Here is a 24,972-nt window from a genome sequence, read left to right on the forward strand (position 1 = left end):
AGAGACCACCCTGGTCAACATGGTGAAACCCTGTCTCTACTAAAAATACAAAAATTAGCCAGGCGCGGTGGTGGGTGCCTGTAATCCCAGCTACTTGGGAGGCTGAGGCAGGAGAATCACTTGAACCTGGGAGGCAGAGGTTGCAGTGAGCCAAGATTGCACCACTATACTCCAGCCCGGGTGACAGAGTGAGACTCCATCTCAAAAAAATAAAAAAAAAAAAAAAATCAATTTATGTAATTCTTCATATTAACAGACAAAGCAAATATAGATCATCTCAATGACACAGAAGAATTTGGCAAAATTTGACATCTGTTCCTGATATAAGCTCTTAGCAATCTAGGAATAGAAGGAAACTCCTTCAGTAAAGGCCATTGTCCTTCCGATAAAGTTAATCTACCAAAAACCTACAGCTGACATCATTTTTTTTTTTTTTTTTGTCTGAGACAGTTTCACTCTTGTCACCCAGGCTGGAGTGCAGTGGCATAATCTCGGCTCACTGCAACCTCCGCCTCCTGGGTTCAAGCGATTCTCCTGCCTCAGCCTCCTGAGTAGCTGGGACTACAGGTGTGCACCATCTCGCCCAGTTAATTTTTGTATTTTTAGTAGAGACAGGGTTTCACCATGTTGGCCAGGCTAGTCTCAAATTCCTGACGTCAGGTGATCTGCCTGCCTCGGCCTCCCAAAGTGCTGGGATTACAGGTGTGAGCCACCGCTCCTGGCCTAGCTGACATCATTCTTTTTTTTTTTTTTTTTGAGACGGAGTCTCGCTCTGTCACCCAGGCTGGAGTGCAGTGGCGCAGTCTCGGCTCACTGCAAGCTCCGCCTCCCGGGTTCACGCCATTCTCCTGCCTCAGCCTCTCCGAGTAGCTGGGACTACAGGCGCCCGCCACCATGCCCGGCTAATTTTTTGTATTTTTAGTAGAGACGGGGTTTCACCGTGGTCTTGATCTCCTGACCTCGTGATCCGCCCACCTCGGCCTCCCAAAGTGCTGGGATTACAAGCGTGAGCCACCGCGCCCGGCCGCTGACATCATTCTTAATGGTGAAAGACTGAAAGGTTTCTCCTCAAGATCAGGAACAAGACAAGGAGATCTCATCTTACCACTTCTGTTCAACATTGTATGTAGCCAGTGCAACAAGAGAAGAAGAAGGAAGAAAAAGGCATCTGGGGGTGGTGGCAAGCACCTGTAATCCCAGCTATGCAGGAGGCTGAGTCAGGAGAACTCCTGTTGGTCAGGCTGGTCTCGAACTCCCAACCTCAGGTGATTTGCCACCTCGGCCTCCCAAAAGTGTTGGGATTACAGGCAAGAGCCACCACGCCTGGCCCTTTTCTTTATATATATATATATATTTAGAGACAGGGTCTCACTCTGTCACCCAGGCTGGAGTGCAGTGGCACAATCATAGCTCGACTATAATCTCCGACTCCTGGCCTCAACTCCGACACCTGCTACCTGGGAGGTGGAGGTTGCGGTGAGCTGAGATCACGCCACTGCACTCCAGCCTGGGTGACTAGAGTGAAACTCCATCTCAAAAATAAATAAATACATAAATAAAAGAAATGAGAGGCAAGAGGCATCCAGATTGGAGAAAAGGAAATGGAACTGTTTGTATTCACAGACAACATGATTATCTATGTAGAAAATCTGATTAAATCTATGAAAAAATATTAGAATAAGTGAATTTAACAAAATTGTAGGTTGCATGATTGATATGCAAAAAAATTGTATTTCTATACACTAGCAATTACAAGTTAGAAATTAAAAGTTTTTTAAAAAACAGGCCAGGCATAATGGCTCATACCTGTAATCTCAGGACTTTGGGAGGCCAAAGTAGGCAGATCGCTCGAGGCCAGGAATTCAAGACCAGCCTGGACAACATGGTGAGACCTGGTCTCTACAAAAATAAAAATTAAAAAATTAGCCAGGTGTGGTGGCATGTGCCTGTGGTCCTAGCACTTGAGAAGCTGAGATAGGAGGATTGCTTGAGCCCAGGAGGTCGATGCTACAGTGAGCCATGTTTGTGCCACTGCACTCTAGCCTGGGTGACAGAGCGAGACTCTGTCAAAAAAAAAAAAAAAAAAAAAAGCCTACAAAAAGACAGTGTGGTATTGGCAACAAAATAGACAGGTCAATGGAACAAATAGACCAACATACATATGGATTACTTATTTTTGACAAAGATGCAAAAGCAATTAAATAGAGAGAGGATTGTCTTTTCAACAAATAGTGCTGGAATAATTGGATTTTATGTGCAACGCAAAAAAAGGAATGTTGATTTATTCCTTATACCATATACAAAAATTAACTCAAAATGGATTATAGACCTAATTATAAAACCTAAATTTGGCTGGGCATGGTGGCTTATGCCTATAATCCCAGCACTTTGAGAGGCTGAGGCAGGAGAATCACTTGCGTCCAAGAGTTCGAGACCAGCCTGGGCAACATAGCGAGATTCTGTCTGTATGAAAAAAATTTTTAACTTAGACTACGGTTGTAGTGGCATGTGCCTGTAGTCCTAGCTACTTGGGAGGCTGAGGCAGAAGGATTGCTTGAGTTAAAGGTTATATTGAGCTATGATCAAGCCACCGCACTCCAGTCTGGGTGACAAGCCCTTATCTCTGAAGAGAGCAACAACAATGAAAAACCTAACATTATAAGCCTGCTTGAAGAACATAGAGGATAAAATTCTTGTGATCTTGAGTTACACAGTGATTCCTAAATATACCAAAAGAGCATGATCCATAAAAGAAAAATATTGATCAATTGGACTTCACCAAAATAAAAAAACTCCTGCTCTTTAAAAGGCACTATTAGAAGAATGAAAAGACAAGCCACAGACTAGGAGAAATAGTGTAAATCATATATCTGATAAAGAACATGTATTCAAGGCCGGGAGCAGTGGCTCATGCCTGTAATCCCAGCACTTTGGGAGGCTGAGGTGGGCAGATCACCTGAGGTCGGGAGAAGCCCTCCAAAATGTTGGTGAGGATGTAGAACAACTGGAACTCTCATACTCTAATGGTGGGAATGTAAAATGATGCAACCACTGTGGAAAACAGATAAATTTTAAAAGTTAAAACACACCTGCCTCATCCAGCGATTCCACTCCTAGGTGTTTCCTCAAGACAAATTAAAGTATATATCTATAGAAAGAATTGTACACAAGCCGGGCATGGTGGCTCATGCCTGTAATCCCAACACTTTGGGAGGCTGAGGCAGGAGGATCTCTTGAGGCCAGGAGTTGGAGATTATAGTTGAGCTATGATTGTGCCACTGCACTCCAGCCTGGGTGACAGAGTGAGACCCTGTCTCTAAATATATATATATATATATATATATATATATATATATATATATATATATATATGTATATAAAGAAAAGGGCCGGGCATGGTGGCTCTTGCCTGTAATCCCAACACTTTGGGAGGCCGAGGTGGGCAAATCACCTGAGGTTGGGAGTTTGAGACCAGCCTGACCAACATGGAGAAACCCTGTCTCTAGTAAAAATACAAAATTAGCCAGGTGTGGTGGCACATGCCTGTAATCCCAGCTACTCGGGAGGCTGAAGCAGGAGAATGGCTTGAACTCAGGAGGTGGAGGGTGCGGTGAGCCGAGATCGTGCCATTGCACTCCAGCCTGGGCAACAAGAGCGAAACTCCATCGCAAAAAAAAAAAAAAAAAAGAAAAGAAAAGAAGGCCGAGTGCAGTGGCTCACACCTATACTCCCAGTACTTTGGGAGGCTGAGGTGGGTGGATCACCTGAGGTCAGGACTTCGAGACCAGCCTGCCAGACTGGCCAACGTGATGAAACCTTATCTCTACTAAAAATACAAAAATTAGCTGGGCACAGTGGTGGGTACCTGTAATCCCAGCTGCTTGGGAGGCTGAGACAGGAGAATCGCTTGAATCTAGAAGGCAAAGGTTGCAGTGAGCTGAGATGGCACCACTGCACCCCAGCCTGGGCAACAAGAGTGAAACTCCATCTCAAAAAAAATAAAAAATAAAAAAAAGAAAGAAAGAGAAGAAAATATTAAAAAATGTTTAAAGAGTTGTACATAAATGTTCATAACAGTCTTATTTGTAATAGCCAAAACTGGGAATAACCCAAAGTTCATCAATAAGTGAGTCAATAGGTGAATGCATAAGTGAAGAATGCATCTCTTCAGCCTGGAATGCATAAACACATAGTGGTTTATACAATGGAATACTATTCGACAATAAAAAGAGTATTGGACATGCTACAACATGGATGAGTCTCATAATAATAATTTTCAGTGAAAGGTGCCAGACAAAAACGGGTATATGCTGTATGATCCCATTTATATAACATTATAGAAAGGTGCAAATAAGTCTATACTGACAGAAAATAGATCAGTGGTTGCCTGAGTATGGGGGTGAGGATCAAGGATGGGTAAGAGGGAGGAGTTACAAAGGGGCACGAGGAAACTTTTGAGGGTGATGAGTTTGTTCTCTTGTATTAACTGTGACAGTTCATAGGTGTGTACATATGTCAACATTGGTGAAAACGTTGACATATATACACTTTATTTTTTTGAGACAGGGTCTTGCTCCATTACCCAGGCTGGAGTACAATGGTGCGGTCACAGCTCACTACAGCCTCGACTTCCCAGGCTCACACAATCCTCCCACCTCAGCCTCCCTGGTAGCTGGGACTATAGGCACGTGCCACCATACCTAGCTAATATTTTGTATTTTTTGTAGAGATGGAGTTTTGCCATGTTGCCCAGGCTTGTCTTGAACTCTTGGGCTCAAGTGATCCTCCTGCCTCGACCTTCCGAAGTGCTGGGGTTACAGGCGTGAGCCACCATGCTCGGCGAAAACGTACACTTTAAATAGGTGTAGCGTGCCTGGTGCGGTGGCTCACACCTGTAATCCCAGCACTTTGAGAGGCTGAGGCGGGTGGATCACCTGAGGTCAGGAGTTCGAGACCAGCCTGGGTAACACAGTGAGACCTTGTCTCTAATTCAAAAACAAGGCTGGGCTTGGTGGCTTATGCCTGTAATCCCAGCACTTTGGGAGGCCAAGGCGGGTGGATCCCTTGAGGTCAGGAGTTCGAGACTAGCCTGGTCAATATGGTGAAATCCTGTCCCTACTAAAAATACAAAAATTAGTTGGGCATGGTGGCGGGTGCCTGTAATCCCAGCTACTAGGGAGGCTGAGGTGGGAGAATTGCTTGAACTCAGGAAGTAGAGGTTGCAGTGAGTCAAAATGGAGCCACTGCACTCTAGCCTGGGTGACAGAGCGAGACTCGTCTAAAAATAAATAAATTAAAAAAAAATGCATAGCTTATTGTATTTCAACTATGCCTCAATAAAGCTGTTTTTAAAAACCTCATTGAACTAGACACTTAAGATCTGTGCATTTTGTTGTATACAATTATATATATGTATATATACAATATACATATGTACAATTATATGTATATATACTATATATACGTATGTATACATACACACACATATATTTATATATATATTCGTTTAAGGACTCAGAGAAATCGCTTCTACTTTGACCTTGAGTGGCCCTCAGAATTCTAGCGATGGCCACCTGACAGTGCATCTTTGGTCTGGTCCCTTTCTTCTCTGGGAAGCAGTGTCCTCTTTTGTCAAAAGCCTGGCTGTGCTCTGCGGTCATCGCCAGCTTAACGTCTGTGGTTCTGTGATCCTAAGGATGAAAAAACGAGTCCCCTGCAAACAGTGATGGCAGACAGTTAAACCAGACCAGATTTCCAGTCCAAACCCTGGGGCCCAACCTGAGCCACTTCAAATTCCATTAATCTATCCCTGCATGTTTGCACAGCAAAAAACCTGTTGTTCTTAAAGTACTGATCTTGGAGCTGGAGCCAGGGAGGCTGGGAGATGGCAAATATTGATGCTGGCTACCTGGGTTCTCGCTCCAGGCTGCTCTGCTTATGTGAGTCAAAGGAGGGACCTGCCTGGCTGCCCCGGGTCCTGTGTCTTTCTGGAACCACCTTATTGAGTGCTGTTTGGGTGGTCGCTAAGGCACCTGCTCCTTTCTGAAAGGAGGAACCAATTAACAGGAAAGAAACAAACACTGGTTCTTCTGCCCAAGCCAGCCACCTCCTGTTTACAGGCTGTGGCCCTTTGGCCAGAGCCCCAGCTCTGCCCTCTAGGGAGAGCTGGCTGAAAACAAGTGAGACATGACCAGGGGTATGGTGGGCTCTGGATTTGGGCCTATCAAGATATGGATCCTCAGTCTGCGTCTTAAAAGCTGTGATCTTAGGCAAGCAGTTTCATGTCTCCCTGCATCTGGGGAGTGTGAATAACCAAACCAGGTACCTGGAGTGGTTGTGAGGATTACAGAAAATGAGGTGCCAGAGATACAACATACAGAGCTTCCCAGTGGCGCCTGGCATGGACTGAGCACTCCCTAAATCTTGACTATCAATATTCATTAAAGCCCCTGGCACAGCACCTGGCTCCCTTTTCTTCTGCTTCCAAGTGACATTTGCGTTCCGGAGCTCACTTTTCCCCTCAGTAAGAATTCGAGAGGTTCTGGCGCTGTGTCCTTATTCCTGGTGTTCAGAGGACAGCCTTCTTTGCAGCCCCTCCTCAGAAGGAGGAATCAAACATATGTGTTCCTCCTGCTGAAAACCTCTGCTGGCAGCCTGCAGCCTTCACAGTCAAGCTCCCTCTCTGCTGCCAGAGTCCAAGACTCTCCTGACATACAGGAACTCCCTCAGCTGCCACGTGCCCTCCCAACACTGCACTTACCTTGCCTTCCTGCCTGGTGGCTGAGCATCTCTTCAACCTGGACTGCCCTTTCCACGCCCCCTGCTTGGCTCATTCCTAATCACCCTTCAAGGTCCTGCTTAGGTGTCACCTCTGCTAGGAAGCCTTCCCAGACCTCCCGAGACAGCGTAAAACTGAACTACCATGGTGTATTAGTCTGTTCTCACACTGCTAATAAACACATACCCAGAGTGGGTAGTTTACACAGAAAAAGAGGTTTAATGGGCTCACAGTTCCACATGGCTGGGGAGGGGAGGCCTCACAATCATGGTGGAAGGCAGAGGAGGAGCAAAGGCATGTCTTACAGGGCGCCAGGCAAGAGGGCTTGTGCAGGCGAACTGCCCTTGATAAAACCATCAAATCTCATTGGACGTATTTAATACTATGAGAACAGTATGTGGGAAACTGCCCCCATGATTCAATTATCCCCACCTGGCCCTGCCCTTGTCACGTGGAGATTATTACAATTCAAGGTGAGATTTGGGTGGGGACACAGCCAGACCATATCACATGGCAAGGGCCCAGACTTCAGAGTTGGCATTCCTGGCTCTGTCCCCCACCATCACACACCATCAACAAGCCGCCTTGCCTCTCTGAGAGGTTTTAGGTCCTCTAAAAATAGTACCTACCTCATAGTGTTGTTGTGCGGATGAAAGGCAAAGCCCTTACTTATCATAGTGCCGGTTCGTTGTAAGCGCTTGGTAGATGCTAGCTGTGTGCACCTAGGTACCTGGCTTTTAGTCCTTGCCCAGCTACTGACATGCTGAGTGGACACAGACAAGTCTGTCTTAGACTTGGTTTCCCTATTCTGTTAATGAAGCATCTTAAGCCCCAGAGGCCTGTGGATGGTTTGGTGGGGGGTAAATTAATATGCAGCCCACAGTGCTGGGGCCTCTGGGCGTTTTTTCAGAGAAGGGCTCCAGGCCGCCCACTAAAGAAGCCCAACCGCTGCACCAGCAGACCCTGCCTGAGCCACCACGGCTGACTTGGATGAGCAAACATAGGCTCATGCTCTGATCTTGCCTGGCTTCCTGTGGCCAGTGCTCAGGACATGTTGTCATTTGAGTGCTGAAATAAACCTCTGGACCTTTCTTATTCAACCCCATTCAAGGACAAATTCAACCCCCTCTTTCCCTTGAGACTGGCATCCTGTCGGAGAAAGCATGGCCCAAGGCAGGAGGCCAGGAGCACACTCCTTCCCAGGCATCCTGGACTTGCCATGTTTCTCATTCCCCCACCTAACTGTCCCCCGTCTCCCACCCATAGGAGGGCTGAAGACCCATGAGTTGTTCTACCAGTAAATAGCCCTTGACCATCCCTTTTCTCTGCCCACTTGGTCCAAGCCCTTGGCATCTTTTTATTGGGCTGTTGTAGTGAAAGGTCATGCTAGGTGAGACACCGTGGCTCACGCCTATAATTCCAGAGCTTTGGGAAGCCAAAGAAGGAGCATCTCTTGAGGCCAAGAGTTCAAGACCAGCCTGGGCAACATAGTGAGACTCTCATCTCTAAAGAAAAAAGAAAAAGCTGTGTGTGGTGGGGCACGCCTGTAATCCCAACTTCTTGGGAGGCTGAGGGTGGAGGATCATTTGAGCCCAGGAGTTTGAGGTTGCAGTGAGCTATGATCATGCCAGTGCGCTCAGCCTGGGTGGCAGAATAAGACTCTGTCTAAAAATGTATATACATAAATAAAGATTGTGGTAGATCCAGTTTCCAGGCTAAATTGCCCTTGATGATAGCCCACTGCCATGCTAAGCGCTCCACGATCTGTCCCCTGCTCACCACTCTCACCTCTTCTCCTAGCTCCTCACCCACCCTCTACTGTGGCCTCTCTGGCCTGTTGTACATTGCCTGGCTGAGCTGTCTGATCACACTTCTATGACTTTGTTCACAGGCCCTCTAGGCCTGGAATGTCCTTTTCGTCCACTCTTACCTCCGGAAATTCTTCTAGCCTCCAGAGCCAGCCTGAAGTCCTCCTCCTCTGGTTCAGGGTCAAAACTAAGGATGCCCAAGGGCCCTCTCAGCTCCTGCTTGCACTGCAGTTGGAAAGAAACTCAGTCCCTTGGGCAAGACCCCTGAGGAACCCTGTTCCAGGAACTCCTCAGTTGTTCGGGTCGGAAAGGTGATTGTCCGGCTCTGGGAGGCCCGTCCTCAGAGCCCTGAGCCCAGCATTTCCTGCATTCCCAGCCCTCCCTACATGGTGTGAGGTGCTTCCTCCATATGATCCTAAGCTCCTCGTGTGCTGGGAGCCAGGTCTCTTCTCTGCGGGCTCGGCACCTGGCTCACAGCTTGATCCAAAGCAGGTTTGCAGAGACCGATGAGCGAACAAACGTATGAGGCAATAAATGAACCAGAGCTCACCAGTCCTTCGGATGCCTATTTTCAGTTTTCTTTTTAAAAATTTTTTTAAGTTCCGGGATACATGTGCAGGTTTGTTACATAGGTACACATGTGCCATGGTGGTTTGCTGCACCCATCAACCTGTCATCTAGGAGTTAAGCCCCTATTTGTCCTGATGCTCTCCCTCCCCCTAACCCCTACCGCTGACAGGCCCCAATGTGTGTTGTTCCCCTCCCTGTGTCCATGTGTTCTCACTGTTCAACGCACACTTATGAGTGACAACATGCGGCGTTTGGTTTTCTGTTCCTGTGTTAGTCTGCCGAGGATGATGGCTTCCAGCTTCATCCATGTCCTTGCAAAGGACATGATCTCATTTCTTCTTCTGGCTGCCATTTTCAGTTTTCAAAACTCAGAAAACTGATATGTAAAACCAATTTTATTAATTTTCAGTGGGGATATGTCTGTCTCCCTCAACAGGAGCCCTCCCATCAGGCAGATCCCAAATCTCTCTTTCAGAATATGGGTCTCACACTTTCTGACCCTCAATCTCATGTTTTATTTTATTTTTATTAGAAAGAAATTTTTTGAAACAGGGTTTGTTGCCCAGGCTGGAGTGCAGTGGCATGATCGCGCCTCACTGCTGCCTCAATCTCCCAGCTTCAAACGATCCTCCCGCTTTAGCCTTCTGAGTAGCTGGGACTACAGGCACGCGCCACCCAGGCTCTCCCTATGTTGCCCGGGCTGGTCTCAAACTCCTGGGCTCAAGTGGGGCACTTCCACCTCAGTGTCCCAAAGTGCTGGGATCACAGGCGTGAGCCACTGCACCTGACAAGCTCACTTTTAAAATGACCCGCAGAGACTCTGCGCTGGCCAAGGTATAATCACACTGGTAGCTGGAAAGGCTTCTGGGCTGGGGTGCCATAGACTGTGTTTGGGTCCTAGTTCCAGCACTGACTTTGTTGTATGATTCTGGACAAGTCATTGCCCTCTCTGGGCCTCAGTTTTCTCATCCATCTAATGGAAATATTCATCCTTGCCTGCCTGGGTGGTGTGAAGCTGGAAAGATAAGCACAGAAGCAGCTCATTCATGCTCCAGGACCAAAATATAGTCCCTACTTCCAGAAAACTGGGCTGTTTAGGCGGGCAGCTGGGCATAGAGTGGAGGGTGGGGAGTGCTGGGGTGGAGAGCAGGGTGGACAGACAGAAGGCTGGTGAGGAGCCCTTCAAGCTGCTCTTTCTCCAGATCTTCTGTTCTACAGCTCAGAGCTTCCTGGGATGGCTTCCCACTGGTAGGATGCCAGATATCCTGTTTCATGTGCTGTGTCACATGGTTAAATCAGTAGAGCCTGCTGGGTTAACTGAACTGGGGAAGATGCTAAGGTTGCATCCAAGCCCAGTATATCTGCCTTAGGTACCAAAGCGGTAGGAAGTGGCATATGTTTCACATATGTGCCATCCGTGAAGGCTAAACTCGGCTTGTCATTTAAGCCCCAGACATATCATCACTCTAAGGGATGACGAGATTAGGATCCACAAGTCTGTCTTGGAGCAGTTAGCAGATTTCCTCTGTGTGGCCCCAGAGACAGGCGTGAAATCGTGGAAGCAGATTCCCTTCGTCTTTGTTTGTGTTTGTGTTTTGTTTCATTTTTTTGAGACAGGATCTCACTCCGTCGCTCAGGCTGGAGTGCAGTGGTGTGGTCACAGCTCGCTGCAGTCTTTACCTCCTGGGTTCACACAATCCTCCCACCTCAGCCTCCCTAGTAGCTGGAACTATAGGTGTGCGCCACCATGCCTGGTTAATTTTTGTATTTTTGGTAGAGATGGGGTTTCACCACCTCATCTTTGTTAGAAGCCACCTAACATGGTAATGGGCTCCTGGTCATTGGAGGCATTCAAGCAGAGGCTGAACAACTTGAAAGCAGGAGAGAAAATTCCTATTCAGAAATGACGTGTAGATCCCATTTCAAAGGCTCCTTCCTGCCCTTGTGTGCTAGGATTCGATTTTCATGTGAAGGGTTATCGGTGCCATTCCAGCCAGCCTTCCGTGCTGGTCTGAGTGGCCCATTCAGGGTCCGGGACAGGCATACTCATCGGACCAGTCGGAGCAGTGCTGTACGTGGTCGCGGCAGAGACGCCTCGGGATACAGTCACAGTACTTGAAGAAGGTTGAAGGACAGCGCCACCACCCGGGGCCGCAGGGTGGGCACACAGTCACTGGGGAGACGAGAGCCAGCAGGAGAGCAGTTGCTGTGTCCTGGAACGCTCTGTGCACCAGGCACTCCCTAGTTCTGAAACCCGCTGTAGCTCCCCGCGGCCCCAACCCATCTGACGTGGCTTGAGTGTGTTCCTAGTTTTCCTGCAGCGGAGAGAATCTGGACTCCACAGCTCACAAGCTATGTAACCTCCCTCACCCTGTCTGAACCTGTTTCCTAGTGTGCTCAAGCTTATTATCAAGCAAAGGATGTCAGGCAAAGCCCCAGGCACACGGTAAAGACTGCAATATGAATGGGTGCCCTTCCTTACCCTGAGCCGAGCCATGCTCACCTGCCAGGACTCCCTGAGGCTGCTCCCAGCCTTCTCTCCTCCGCTCAGGCCTCCGGCATTCCTCCCCATACACCCAGCCTCTGCCTACTGAAACCTGTCTATTCTTGGTCTTCTTGAATGCTACCCCTTCTGAGAAATCTCCCTGGATTCCTCCAGGTCCCCAGCACCTCCTTTTGGCATCAGCATGATGTGAGTCCTGGGGGTAGGACACATGCCTGATTCCTGATGTTCCCCACCTGAATCTGATACCAGGTGCGTTCTGAGTACCCCACCAGTGCTCAGAACGTGTTTGTTGATTGACCACTGGGGAAGAGATTGAGAGGAAGCTCTAGGGCAGCTACAGGACTCGGGACTTGGAGGCCTGGGTTCGCACCTGAGCTCCCTTCCTGTCACGCATTGTACTAAGTTTCTCTTCTCAAAGCCTCCGTTTACTTACATACAAATTGGGGCCGGTGATTCCTGCCCTGCTTTCCTCACAGGGTCATTGGGAGGTGCAGAGATAAGGGAACCCCAGGTTCAAATCCCAGCTTGGCCACGTATGTACTCCTTGCATGACCACCTTCTGGGACCCAGTTTTCTCATCTGCGCCCTTGAAGGTGACTTCCCTACTGCAGAAGAATGAGCCTCCAGAAAAAGTCACTGGAAGTGGTAGTGAGTACCCCGCCACCAGATATATTCAAGCAGGGGTAGAAAACTCCTTCCTAGGATGCAGGGAAGCATGCAAGGGGGAGCCCTAGAGATTCCCTGCTCACCCTTTGCCCTCTGGCTGCTGCCTGGCCACCAGCCCCAGCCCAGCCTGTGCCCAGGCCCCTACCTGGGCTCATTTCATCCGAACAGTCCCCGCAGTTGTTAGTGCCATCACATTTTTGGTCTGAGTAGATCCAGGAGGCCGGGTCTCCACAGTGGGCCACAAGGAAGTGGGGGAGGCTCTGGGGCACATCTCCTGTAGAGGTACAGAGGAGGCAGGAAGAAGTCCACATCTGGCCACAGCTGTCTGAGGGTTATTGGGAGGAGGATTGGCCACCCTGGCAGTTGCCAAACTCAGGATCAGTGCCCATCCAGCCCAGAAGGGTGCAAGCAGAAGGTTTCCTGGGGAGGTGGTGAAGTCAGAGGGAGAGGAGAGCTCCGTCGCTGGACAGAGGCCCAGAGATCTGCCGCTCCCTTCCTCAGTTCCTCCCCAGCCCTGGTGTGTTCCTGCCCCACACCACTGCTGATAGTATGCCCCCCTCCACAAACAGCCCCCTTGACACCTATCCAAAACCATTCTTTCAAGTTCAGGTTCAAGTTCCATCACTTCCAGGAAGCCTCCTCCAGCTGGAACATCACAGGAATAAATGTGGAGTCTTACAGTTGGGCCCCGGATCTTAGGGGATGTAGGGTTCACACACCTTGTAAGGCAGAGTCAGAGCACCTTTCTTGAAAGTGTGTTCTGTTAGGCAGCAGTGTGGTAGGGCTACCAAAAATTCACACAAACTCAGGCCACATCACTAGAGGTAGAAAACCTTGGGCAGGGAGGGAGCAAGCTTCTGTTCGTTAGACTGCCCAGACCCAGCCAGAAGGGCCGAGAGTGTTTCTGAGGCCTGTCCAGGGAGGGTGACATGGGCAGTTTGATATTCATTCTGTGGAGCATTGATGGAGTGGGGAGGGCCAGGAACTGGGTCACAAAGGGGCTGACTGTGACCTGGAGAAGGGGATGTGGCCTAGAGAAGAGAACCCTCATGGGGGGCAAGTGAGCAATCTTCAAATCCATGCAGCACCACCATCATGGGAGAAATTAAAGTGTGGTCTATCGGGGCAGGGTTGACAGAAGGACAGAATTGGAACCAATCAGGGAGGAACCACTTTGGGAGGCAGCTCTAAGCCTGGAAACCTTCCCATGGAGAAACTTTCCAATCCTTGCGTCCCAGGGAATGCAAGCGGAGGCTGGGTGGCCTCGGTTGGGCTTGCTAGAGAGGGGATTGGGGATGGGCTGGGGCAAGGACTAGAAGCTTTTGAGATTGCTTCTTGTCTTGAGGGTCTGTGATGCAAAGACTCTCCCTCCAGGAGCTCCCCCACCCCACCCACTGCACCTCTCCAGGCTTTCTCTCTCCTGTGGGGTCAGGCTCCTCTCTCCTGAGAACCTTCAGGTGTCTAAGGTCTGGGGCCAGGCCTTCCCATTCATTCATTCACTCATTCATTCAGCAAGCCATTCTGAATACCCCTCTGTGCTAGGCACTGGGGCCCCGATATCAAGCAGCCTGGGCCTGTTCACAGTCTGATGAGGGTGGCAGATATGCCAATCAAGAGCGACAACCAGTGTGACGAGGGCTGGGACACAGCGAACCACAGGGACTGTGGAAGCCCAAAGGGGACACTTTAACCTGGTGTGGGAGTCAGGGAAGCCTTCCTGGAGGAGGTAACACTTGAACTCTGCCTTGAGGGATGAATACGGGTTCTCTGGGAGTGGAGATGCACAGGGTGAAGGCATTCCTTAGTGGGGGCATGTATGTGTGTCCCTGACTGGGACCAGGTCGGCGCACGTGTTCCTGGATGAAGGCACTGGAGCATCAAAGCCATGGGGACGTGAAGGTGCCTCATGTGTTCAGGCATGGCTGAGCTTCAGTATGGCTGCCAAGAGAATCGGGGTGTGGGGGAACCCCTGGGAGGGGCAGCACCGAGCGGGTACTCACGGCACAAGCTCTCATCCTCGTCCTCGCCGTGGGTACAGGTGCGCACGCCATCACAGACCCCACTGGCTGGAATGCAGCTCCTCTGGTCATGGCACAAGAAGCCTGTCCTGTTTGTCAGTGTTATACAAGCTTGGGCTCCTGAATGGGCAGGGGAAGGCCCTGGAGGGTCAAGGGTGGTGCTCACAAGGACAAACTTTCCTCATCTGAACTCCACCTAGAGCTGGCCTGAGGGGCTGGGGCAGTGGGGAGGATGGACCCAGCGCCATCAATGGGGTTCAAGCCCCAGCTCTACCCACTGCTGGCTGCCTGATCTTGGGCAGATGACCTGACCACCTTGAGTCTCAGGTTGTTTGCAACATGGGGATCATAGCACACACCCCGTGGGACTATTGTGGGGATTAATTAAATAAAAGCATCTCTGTGAAGAAACATAGAACAGAAAATGTGCAGAACAAGTAATGGTTCTCTCTTGTATTGAAAAGTTATTTACAGTGTCACGGGAAGCTTCTGAGGACAATGTTCAATTCAGTGAAGTGGTTTTAATGGTGGAACTCCTGGTACCAGGTTAGAGTGTCAGAAACAATATATTTGGGCTGGCTGGAGGGCCATAGGTCATAATTCCTTCTATCTGGGCACAACTGCAAAGCACTTTCATATCTTTATTCTATAGTTCCCCAAACATCCCTGCGACACATCATCATTAGCCCGCCATATGGGAGGAGAAAAGGAATACCCACTCCTAGGGCTGCCCCAAAGAATTAAAAGAAACCTACGGACAAGGGAGGGGGAACGCCTTGGCCCCACATGTGTATACGTGTGCATAATTGGGGATGGGAGCCGGTTTGTGCATTTGTGTTTGTGCATGCCTAAACCACCTCTCAGTACCGGGGCTGCCTCAGCTAGTGTGTGTGGGGGAGGGGGCAGGGGGGAGCAACTCTCAGAGACACTCATGTTGACACAGACACACACACAGATGCACACACACGAACACATGCTCACACACACAGCTGCACCTATGTGCACACTCACAGATACACAGACAACAGATGTGCACACACGCACTGACAGACACGTGCTCTCACACAGACATGAACATGCATACACAGACAGCTGCATACACTCCTAGACACGCTAAACACACAGATGTGCACACAGGCTCATGACTGCAGCTGCTCATGTATTCATCCGCCTCAGGGTCTGTGTTCCTGCACGGGCAGGGGGAGCGCTGCGAATCTCAGCCCCCGCCCCCACCTCAGCCCTCTATACCCACCCTGCCCGGCTGCAGAGCCATCCTTCAGAAATATCCACCTGCCCCCAACTTGCCCCCAACTTAGTCCCCTTTCTGTGGCTCCTGGACTATGACCTCCCTTCTCGATGCAGCCTGTGAGGCCCTTGGCACTGGGCCCCACTTGTCACGCCAACCCTTCCTGTGCACTGGCCTCTTGCAGTCACTCCTTCTCTTCCTGCTTCCTCCCACCCCTCAGGGCTCCACACATGCTGTTCCCTGTGCCTGGGATGCTTTTCCTGGCATCCCCCCACTACTAATACCCATTGTGCCTACCCTGACTCCTCAATGGGGCTAGACTGTCAGGGATCCCAGGGACCCGCTGTAATGTGTATTCATGTCTAGACTGCTCTCGGAACAGTTATTAGCTCCATGGGGGCAGGCACTGTGTTGGGGTTGTTCGCCCCGAAGCTGGGGCCGCAGGCATGTATGGGATGTCACTCAGTCCCCTGTAGTGGAGATGGACACACAGATGGATAGCCCCACCCCGGGGTGGCCAGGCCAGGGGAAGAGGAAGTGTAGCGACTGTGGGATTGAGAAGAGGCTCGTAACCCATCCTGGGGGTCTAGGAAGGCATCCTGGAGGAGGTGACATCAGAGCTGGGTTCTTTCAATAATCATGTCACAGATGTGCAAATGGAGGCTCAGAGACAGGTATAGTCAGTGTGTGTGCAGGTGTCTGTGTGCGTCTGTGCATGCACCTTAAGGAATTTGTCCAAAGTCACCTGGTGGAGAAGCCAGGCAGGTCGGGGCTCTCTCGTCTCTCTGTGCTCCCCCATGCCCTCCCCGCCAAGTCTGACCCACCCTCTCTTGGCCGCCCTGACCTGGGGTGCGTGATGGGAGTCCAAGGATGGTGACCAAGGCGATGAGGGCCGCCAGAATTGCCAGGAGGAGCAGCAGAGAGGCAGAGAGGCAGGCCCCGCGACGCGAGCGGCAGAGGGGACCGCAGCCTGCTGTGTGTGGGGGAAACAAGCCCAGGGTGGTGGTGATGGGGGGGCCAGCACTGGGAACCGGGAGCCCCCTCCCCACCCTGCCCACTGCAAGCAGCCTCTCCCCCACCAGGGTGAGCAGAGCAGGGATGGCTTCCCTGGGGGAGCAGCTCCCAAGCCCTCCTTGATACTCTTTGTTCTGCCTGTGAGCCCACCCCACTAGGTGCCACCCTGGCCAAAGGCCCACAGCTGGCTGAATGGCAGAGGTGGACAGCCCTCCCCTCCCACCTGCCATCAGGAGACTTCCTCAGGACGTAGGGAGAGATGGACGCCTGCATGTCCAGCCCCCATCTTGGGGCAGAAGCTCCCTTAGGCCCTTCATAACCATGGTCTTTATTTTTCAAAACAACCTTTTATTTTATCAATGAGGAAACTAGGGCTCAAGAAGAAAAGATTCACGTCACCCTGGGTGGAGCTGGCGTGTGAATCCACACCTGTTTGATGCCCAAACCCATGCCCTTTCCACGATCCTAATTGACTGTCCATTCCGGAGTCTGCTGGGATGCAGGTTGGAATCCCAGCTCTACCACATCCTACCTGGGCCACGCTGAGTAAGCCACTTCACTTCCCGTGCCTCAGTTTCCTCATGTGGAAAATAGGGACCATAATAGCTACCTTAGAGTTTGTTGAGAGGATTAGAATTTGTTGAGTTAATGTGTTAGAACAGTGCTCGGCACACAGTAAGTGTTGAGTATGAGCTATTATTATTGCTTTTTTTAATTATTATTTTTTATATTTTAGAGATAGGGTCTGGCTCTGTTGCCCAGGCTGCAGTGCAGTGGTGCGATCGTAGTTCACTGCACCCTGTAAGTCCTAGGCTCAAGCAGTCTTCCTGCCTCAGCCTCCCAAAGTGCTGGGACAACAGGCACACGCCACCGTGTCTGGCCTGTTATTGCTTATTGAGGACTTACATGTGCCGAGCCTCATTCTAAGCGCTGTGGAGATAGCAGTGATAGGGGACGTCCCTGCTCTTGTAGAACTTACTTTAATTCTCCTTTAATTCCCCCCTGCTTACAAAATAATAAAAGAAGGCTTTACTGAGGACCTCCTGGGTGCCCTGCTGTGCAGCTTGCCCTGGTCCTTGCCCTCTGCAGCTTGTTATTGCACTTAGAAGGCAAGGCATGGACATGTCTGAAGGAGCGTGAGAGCTACTGACGTGCCCAGGCCACAGGTACCTCAGAGGAAGGGGCAGGAGCAGGTGTGATTCATTCTTGTGACCTCAGGGCCCAGCCCAGAGCCAGACACACGGTGGGGCTTTTGTTTTTTGTGGTTTTTTTTTTTTTGAGACGGAGTCTCACTCTATTGCCCAGGCTGAGGTGCAGTTGCATGTTCTGGACTCACCGCAACCTCTGCCTCCTGGGTTCAAGCGATTCTCCTGCCTCAGCCTCCCGAGTAGCTGGGATGACAGGCGACCGCCACCACACCTGGCTAATTTTTGTATTTTTAGTAGAGACGGGGTTTCACCATGTTGGCCAGGCTGGTCTTGAACTCCTGACCTCTGGTGATCCACCCGCCTCAGCCTCCCAAAGTGCTGGGATTACAGGCGTGAGCCACCACATCGGCCTGGGGCTTTGTGAACACTCTGTGAATATGCTGACCTGGGGATCCAGGAGGCAAGGGAAGGCCCCCAGTATGGGTCAGTCCAGGTTATTTCCAATCCATTCACATTTCCAATGCAGTGTCCTCAGAAGCAGAATGGGATTTCCACAGGCAGGTAAGGGGAGGGTGCAAAAAGAGGGCGTTTCAGGCAGAGGTCGTGGCAGGAGTAAAGACCCGGTGGTTGCAGGTGGGGGAGCACAAATGGCCTGGGGTGGTGGGACTCCAAGATGGATGTGTATTGGGAGGGGAGACAATAGCAGGAGAGGCAGCATAAATCTAAAACCTGTCATCCCTACAGGCCTAGTTGGTGGCTCCTTGGCCATCAGCAAACAGGGTAAACTCAGGTAACCAGGGAGGCAGCGTGACTCTGGGCAGGGAGAGGTGTCCTGATCAGCCAAGCAGCTCCTCAAATATTTGTGCAGCACAGACCGGGCGCAAGGTGGGGCCACAGGAGAACCTGCAGAACCAAGGCTCCTGCCCAGGTGAAGCTGTTGCACTTCAAAGTCAGAAAGCCCTTAGGTGCCAGTCCCCTCCCTGGACCGATGAGGAAAAGGAGGCGATTCTTTCCACAACCACACCCATCATGAGTCAGGACTTGGAAATAAACAAACACCAGCTTGTAGCAACAAAAGCCCTGGGGCTTTGTAACCAGAGAGACCTCAGTTCACACTCGAACTCTGGCCCTCCAACCTCCCTGCTGTGTGACCTTGGCCTGGTTACCCAACCTCTCTTAGTTTCAGCTGTCTCATCTGTTATTGCCCCATAACAGGGCCCCTGTCTCAGAGCTGTCCTGAGGATTAAAGAGATCACGCAGTGCCAGGCACCTAACTGGGGCTGGATTCTTTATAGCTGGTATTATAATCTACCTCTCTGAGCGTGTTGCCTCATTGATCAAATGTGGGCCAAGCCAGGGCATATACAAAGCTCAGTACGTGTGTGTTTCTTCCTTCTTCTATTTTCAGAAGGGTAAAGAGAGCTGTCCTGGTCACATCATGGGCTAGTGGTACATAGTAGGGCTAAATAAATGTGTCACTTTATCCGTCAGAGGTAAAGAGAATTGCCCAGGTCACCCACTGGGTCAGGAATTTGATGCTGGTGCGCTTCTCTCTGTGTTACAGGTGGGCGCTGTATGCAGTTTGGTGCCCGTGAGGTAGGCAGCACACAGTAGGTGCTTAATAAATGCATGCGCATGGAGAGAATGAATAACCCGACTAAGCAAGTGACTGTCAGCATGGCTGGCCAGGAAGCTGGGAGCAGACAACATTAACATGGAGGCAGAGGGCTGAGGGACAGCAGGAGCCCTGAACCCTCCTCATGCCTCTATAGCCAACTGCCAGCTTCAAGGGAGCCCCACAGGGCACTGGCCCCGGGCCCTCCAGTTCTTTACCTTCCCCTCCAGGGTGGGCTTTGGGTCCAGCAGCAGTGTAGCCATTCTCTCCCTGCCCAAGAGAACAGAGTGAGGGGTGGGCTTAGGTGAGGTGAGCTCCAGCCTCAGGGAGGCAGACAACAGAGTTTTCAGAGGGGTCACTGAGAGAGTCTTAGGTGGAACCATGGGTCCCTCACACCCCAGCATCTCACGCCCCAGACGCATCATACCGGCTTCATACGTCCACACCTTTGCCTGCACTGTGCCCTCTGCCTGGAATGCCTTTTTCTCTGCTGTCCACCTGATAAATATTCATCCTTCAAACCGGCTCGGGCAGCGACTCCTGGGGGAGGCTTTCCCTGATACCCTCCTCCCCAGTAAGGCTAGCCACTCTCCCCTCCTGTCCACCTGGCTCCTCTGTTTCCATACCAGCACTTACCACCTGGACTGTATAGCTGGGTCACTGGTAGGGTCCCTTATACCCTGGGAGTGAGCCCCGGGGCAGGATAGGGGCTGATTTTCCTCCATGTCTCCCATGTATGCCCACTCTCTACTGCCCACTCCTCATCCTAAGGTTTGCTCCCCCAAGATCAGGAGCCTGGTCAGGGCAGCTCTTACCTGGGGACAGCTCTTACTTGGAGACAACTCTTACCTGGGGACAGCTCTTACTTGGAGACAACTCTTACCTGGGGACAGCTCTTACTTGGAGACAGCTCTCACCTGGGGACAGCTCTCACATGGGGACAGCTCTCACCTGGGGACAGCTCTTACCTGGGGACAGCTCTCACCTGGGGACAGCTCTTACCTGGGGACAGCTCTCACCTGTGGGAAGACCTTGTTCATGTCTTCGGCTTCCCGCTCCCCAACTAGGGCTGTGTGTGCAGAGAGCTCAGCACGGGTTCCCAGCCTTGTCACCAGGGCCAACCTGGAGGAGGGACAAGCAGGAGGCCTTGCCCGGGCCACACCCTCCCTGTGGGCAGGCCCCTGTCAGCTGCCTTCCAAGCAGAGGCAAAGGCAGGAGGGCCCCGCTCTGGCCAGGCTATTCCCTCATCTGCCGTCTGACAGCAACATTGCGAGGCTAGAATCCTCATCCTCATTCCACAGATGAAGAGCCAGAGGTTCAGAGAGGAAGAAACTGCCCCAAGTCTCACAGTACGTGGGAGGGGTGATACCCAGAAACTTTTCGGGAGGTGCATTTTCCTCCACATCAGTGATGGAACTGGAGGAGCTCAGCTTCCAGGGGTTCATACCCGAAGATGCAGGCAGAAACTCCCACAATTAACGTTTCGGTGGTTAGAAAGTAGGGGTCATTTTCTCACTGATGTTCTTCTGATCAACTACATAGGTAACCTAGATTGAAAGAATATGCATTTTCCACTAAAATTATAAAGCAAATATAATTTTAAATGGTTTCATTTAGAAACGTGGCAATGTGAATTTTTACTGCCCCTGAGGTGGTGCCCGAGATAGGAAAGAGGCGGGGGGCTGGTAGCTCGCATGAACAGCCCCTTCTATGTCCCCAGTGAGTGGGTTTCCCTAGCGGCCTGTCCCACTGCTGAGTAAACCAGGGCCCTGGAATCTTGAGGGACAGGTCCAAGGACCGGGACCAAGGGAGGAGAGGTGTCTACACCCAGAAATGAGCTCAGGAGTTCTTGCACCTGCCTCTGATGCCCATAGATTTTCCAACCTGCAATCAGCCTTTTCTTTTGCATTGGGAAATAAAATGATGAATCCATGTGGGTGCAAGTGGGAGGCGCAGACACAGGGGCAGCCCTTGGGAGGCAGCAAGTAACACCGTGAAGAGTTGAGCCCTAGGCCAGGAGAACGGGACTCTCATTAGGGCCCTACCACTGGCTCTGACGGGCGACTCACTACCCTTCCCTGCGCCTCAGTTGCTTCATCCAGAAAATAAAGATATAAGCTAGATGAAGGGGGTGTTTTAGTTTAAGATTCCCCAGAATCAGACTCTAAGACAAGATTTGAGGGCAAGTAGAGTTAACTGGGAGTGATCCCAGGAAACGCTGGTTGGGCGGTGAGGGAAATGAGACACGGAAGAGAAGGATCCGGTAACAGACGTGTTATGAAGCAGGTTCCCGCTGTGGGCAAGTGGAATTTAGCCCTGCTGGGGCACTCAGGGAAGCCAGGGGAGAAGATGCACCTCAGAGTTATCCCACTCAAGGTGGGGGGACCTAGGGTATTAATCTGCCAGCTCCTGCCAGTCTTGGTTGAGAATGGCCAGAGGAGGCCAGGTATGGTGGCTCAGGCCTGTAATCCCAGCACTTTGGGAGGCCGAGGAAGATGGATAACCTGAGATCAGGAGTTCAAGACCAGCCTGGCCAACGTAGTAAAACCCTGTCTTTACTAAAAATACAAAAAATTAGCCAGGTATGGGGGCAGGCGCCTGTCATCGCAGCTACTCAGGAGGCTGAGGCAGGAGAATCGCTTGAACCTGGGAGGCAGAGGTTGCAGTGAGCCAAGATTGCGCCATTGCCCTCCAGCCTGGGCAACAAGAGCTAAACTTCGTCTCAAAAAAAAAAAAAAAAAGAGAGAGAGAGACTAGCCAGAGGGTGTTAATTCCTTGCACCACTGGGCTGCCTTAGGCAAGGGGATGTCAGTGTTGGCAGCTTAGCAGCTGCATGATAGGCTAATATGTCCTGAAATGGAAAAGGCTGATAGCATGGGCAGGGCACCATGGTCCCTGCTAAAGACACTAACTAGATTTTATCTGGCATGTCAGCTGCAGTTGATTGCAAAAGGCTCTCTGGAACATGGGCCTCAGAAGGATTCTGAGGTCAGAAATGTGATTGACTAGTGATGCCTGCCATGGGTGTAAGAGTGGAGAGGGGTATCAGACATGATGACCATTTGCCATTCCTGAACATATTAATGCCCTTCAGCCTCTGGCCTTCCTTTACTCTGTGATTCTTGAGCGTTCCTTTATAAAAAGACGCCTCGGGACTTTGAAATGCCCTTTCATCTGCTGAGTCCAGGTACAGCCACATACAACTGTGCTGAAAGCACTGTGTGTCTCCAGGGCTCAGGCTGTCACCAAGAACCCTTGAGGGAAGGGCAGCAGTGGGCCTGGTGACATGAAGGAGAGGCCCTGGTGCCTCAATCCTTGAACTTCCTGGAATCATATCCCCTGCAATTCACAGTCTCCCTCTCAAGGGGAGGGCATGGATGGAAGGGAGGCAGGTATTATTTATTGAGCAGCTACTATGCTCCAGGCACTACACCAGCCGCCTTACGTACACCCTCTCCCTTGATCCTCACGACAACTCTGAAAGATAGGTAATATTATTACACCCACTTGACAGATGCGGAAACTGGGTTCAGAGAGGTTAAGTAACTTACCAAAGCCACACAGTGAGTACACAGCAGAGCAGAGGCCGGGCGCGGTGGCTCACGCCTGAAACCCCAGCACTTTGGGAGGCCGAGGCGGGCGGATCACGAGGTCAGGAAATCGAGACTACGGTGAAATTCCGTCTCTACTAAAAATACAAAAAAATTAGCCGGGCGTGGTGGTGGGCACCTGTAGTCCCAGCTACTTGGAGAGGCCGAAGCAGGAGAATGGCGTGAACCCGGGAGGTGGAGCTTGCAGTGAGCCGAGATTGCGCCACTGCACTCCAGCCTGGGCGACAGAGCGAGACTCCGTCTCAAAAAAAAAAAAAAAAAAAAACAGAAGAGCAGAGATTTTAACCCAGGTCAGTTTTGACTCCAAGCGGAGTTCATTCACACTTCCTCCCTTGTGGATGAGAATTTCTGTTGATCACATCTCTGTCAACACTTAGTGTCCATCAGACTTTTTTACTTCCTCCAGCCTGACAACTGTGAAATACCATCAGTAGCTCACCACTGTTAGGATTTGCAGTCCTCTTTTGCTTAACCTCAGATGTGTCTCATTCTAAAGCAGGGCGATGCTGGGCGCTGTGGCTTGCACCTGTAATCCCAGGACTTTGGGAGGCCAAAGCGGGTGGATCACTTGAGATCAGGAGTTCCAGACCAGCCTGGCCAACATGGTGAAACCCTGTCTCTACTAAAAATACAAAAATTAGCCGGGCATGGTGGCACATGCCTGTAATCCCAGCTACTTGGGAGGCTGAAACGGGAGAATCGCTCGAACAAACGGAAGGCAGAGGTTGCAGTGAGCCGAGATCGTGCCACTGCACTCCAGCCTGGGTGACAGAGTAAGACTCTGTCTCAAAATAAATAAATAAATAAATAAATAAAGCAGGGAGAATGGTGAGTGGTGGATGGAGAGTTCTAGCAGCAGCTTCAGGCGGTGCCCATATGAGGGTTAGAGGAGGAAATTGAAAAGAGTGGAAACAGGGCTGCCAGAGTCCCTCAGGGAAACTCAGAACTTTGATCAGCAGAGTCAAAGGGACCTCAGGCTCAGAGAGCACAATGGCCTCACTTTACAGAAGAGGGATCTAAAGTCTGGAATGAAGAGGGGACTTGCGCAAGGCCATACCGTGGTCAGTGCCCTAGCACAGCGAGCACTCCTTCCACAGCAGCAGATGGCCTCAGGGACATTGGCATGTGCAGCCTCAATTTTTTTTTTTTTTGAGGCGGAGTCTCACTCTGTCACCCAGGGTGGAGTGCAACGGCAAAATCTCCGCTCACTGCCAGCTCCGCCTCCTGGGTTCACGCCATTCTCCTGTCTCAGCTTCCCGAGTAGCTGGGACTACAGGCACCCGCCACCACGCCCGGCTAATTTTTTGTATTTTTAGTAGAGACAGGGTTTCACTGTGTTAGCCAGGATGGTCTCGATCTCCTGACCTCGTGATTTGCCTACCTCGGTCTCCCAAAGTGCTGGGATTACAGGTGTGAGCCACCGCGCCTGGCCCAGCCTCAATTATTTCTAGCCTCACTGTCTCTCTTGCCTAGGATAGAGGCCCCAGGCTGCCAACCTCATGTGTCCCAGCAGTTGCTCCTGAAGGGCACTGTTCAGATGCTGGGCCCACGTCGTCTCCTCCTTCTCTACCGTCTGCTCTCTTTCTGGTTAGTTAGAACTGATGGCGGGGGCTTTCACTGCCTGTTCTTGTCCTAGCCGGAGGCACTTGTTGGGATAGTTATATCATGAAGATTAATGGCTTGGGCTGTAGTAAACAACCTCCACCTCCACCCTGCTGGACCCTTGGCCTTGACTGGGACTCCTGGGCCAGGGCTGGGTAAACTTCTAGCAAGAGCACAAGTTTGGAGCTGATAGTCCAAATGGTCTCACCACTAGCTGAGTGATCTTGGCTGGGTCACTTAACCTCTCTGAGCTTCAACTTTCCCATCTCCCTCTCTAAACTTCTTTCCCCTTGTTCCTGAAGAAAGGGGAGGACAGGAGACCCTACCCCACTGGGTGGACCTCTCTGTCCTCCCTCCTCATCCAACACCATGTCAAACCCACTCTCTTCA

General features: G+C 50.9%; 1 protein-coding gene across 3 annotated transcripts; it reads right to left on the reverse strand.

The window, feature by feature from the left end:
- Nucleotides 1-2,853: 2,853 nt before the first annotated feature.
- On the reverse strand, nucleotides 2,854-22,946 carry LDLRAD1 (low density lipoprotein receptor class A domain containing 1). 3 transcript variants are annotated; one of them, XM_055235340.2, is made up of 7 exons: nucleotides 22,921-22,946; nucleotides 20,389-20,491; nucleotides 19,588-19,639; nucleotides 16,437-16,565; nucleotides 14,329-14,466; nucleotides 12,474-12,602; nucleotides 9,534-11,329 (listed from the first exon to the last, which is right to left on the reverse strand). In XM_055235340.2, the coding sequence occupies exons 2-7, from the start codon at nucleotides 20,407-20,409 to the stop codon at nucleotides 11,181-11,183; spliced, it is 618 nt and encodes a 205-aa protein (XP_055091315.1). In that variant the 5' UTR covers nucleotides 20,410-20,491; nucleotides 22,921-22,946; the 3' UTR covers nucleotides 9,534-11,180. The 3 variants fall into 3 exon arrangements, 1 of the variants encoding a protein (XP_055091315.1); XR_010114674.1 differs by lacking the exons at nucleotides 9,534-11,329; nucleotides 12,474-12,602; nucleotides 14,329-14,466; ... (2 more) ...; nucleotides 20,389-20,491; nucleotides 22,921-22,946 and adding exons at nucleotides 2,854-3,051; nucleotides 5,574-5,713; nucleotides 8,709-9,120; XR_008649772.2 differs by lacking the exons at nucleotides 9,534-11,329; nucleotides 14,329-14,466; nucleotides 16,437-16,565; ... (1 more) ...; nucleotides 20,389-20,491; nucleotides 22,921-22,946 and adding an exon at nucleotides 13,048-13,569 and having other exon boundaries at nucleotides 12,473-12,602.
- Nucleotides 22,947-24,972: the final 2,026 nt, after the last annotated feature.

The sequence above is a fragment of the Symphalangus syndactylus genome, chromosome 19 (genome assembly GCF_028878055.3).
Source record: "Symphalangus syndactylus isolate Jambi chromosome 19, NHGRI_mSymSyn1-v2.1_pri, whole genome shotgun sequence".
In the NCBI taxonomy this organism is placed as follows: Eukaryota; Metazoa; Chordata; class Mammalia; order Primates; family Hylobatidae; genus Symphalangus; species Symphalangus syndactylus.

What these genes read in the sequence shown, in the direction of transcription:
- LDLRAD1 (XM_055235340.2), bottom strand. Translation starts at nt 20,409, where the DNA reads ATGAACAAGGTCTTCCCACAG. An exon ending in AGCCCACCCTGGAGGGGAAG is followed by an intron (nt 16,566 to 19,587) that starts GTAAAGAACTGG and finishes CCCCACACACAG; the next exon opens with CAGGCTGCGGTCCCCTCTGC. An exon ending in CGAGGATGAGAGCTTGTGCC is followed by an intron (nt 12,603 to 14,328) that starts GTGAGTACCCGC and finishes GTACCTCTACAG; the next exon opens with GAGATGTGCCCCAGAGCCTC.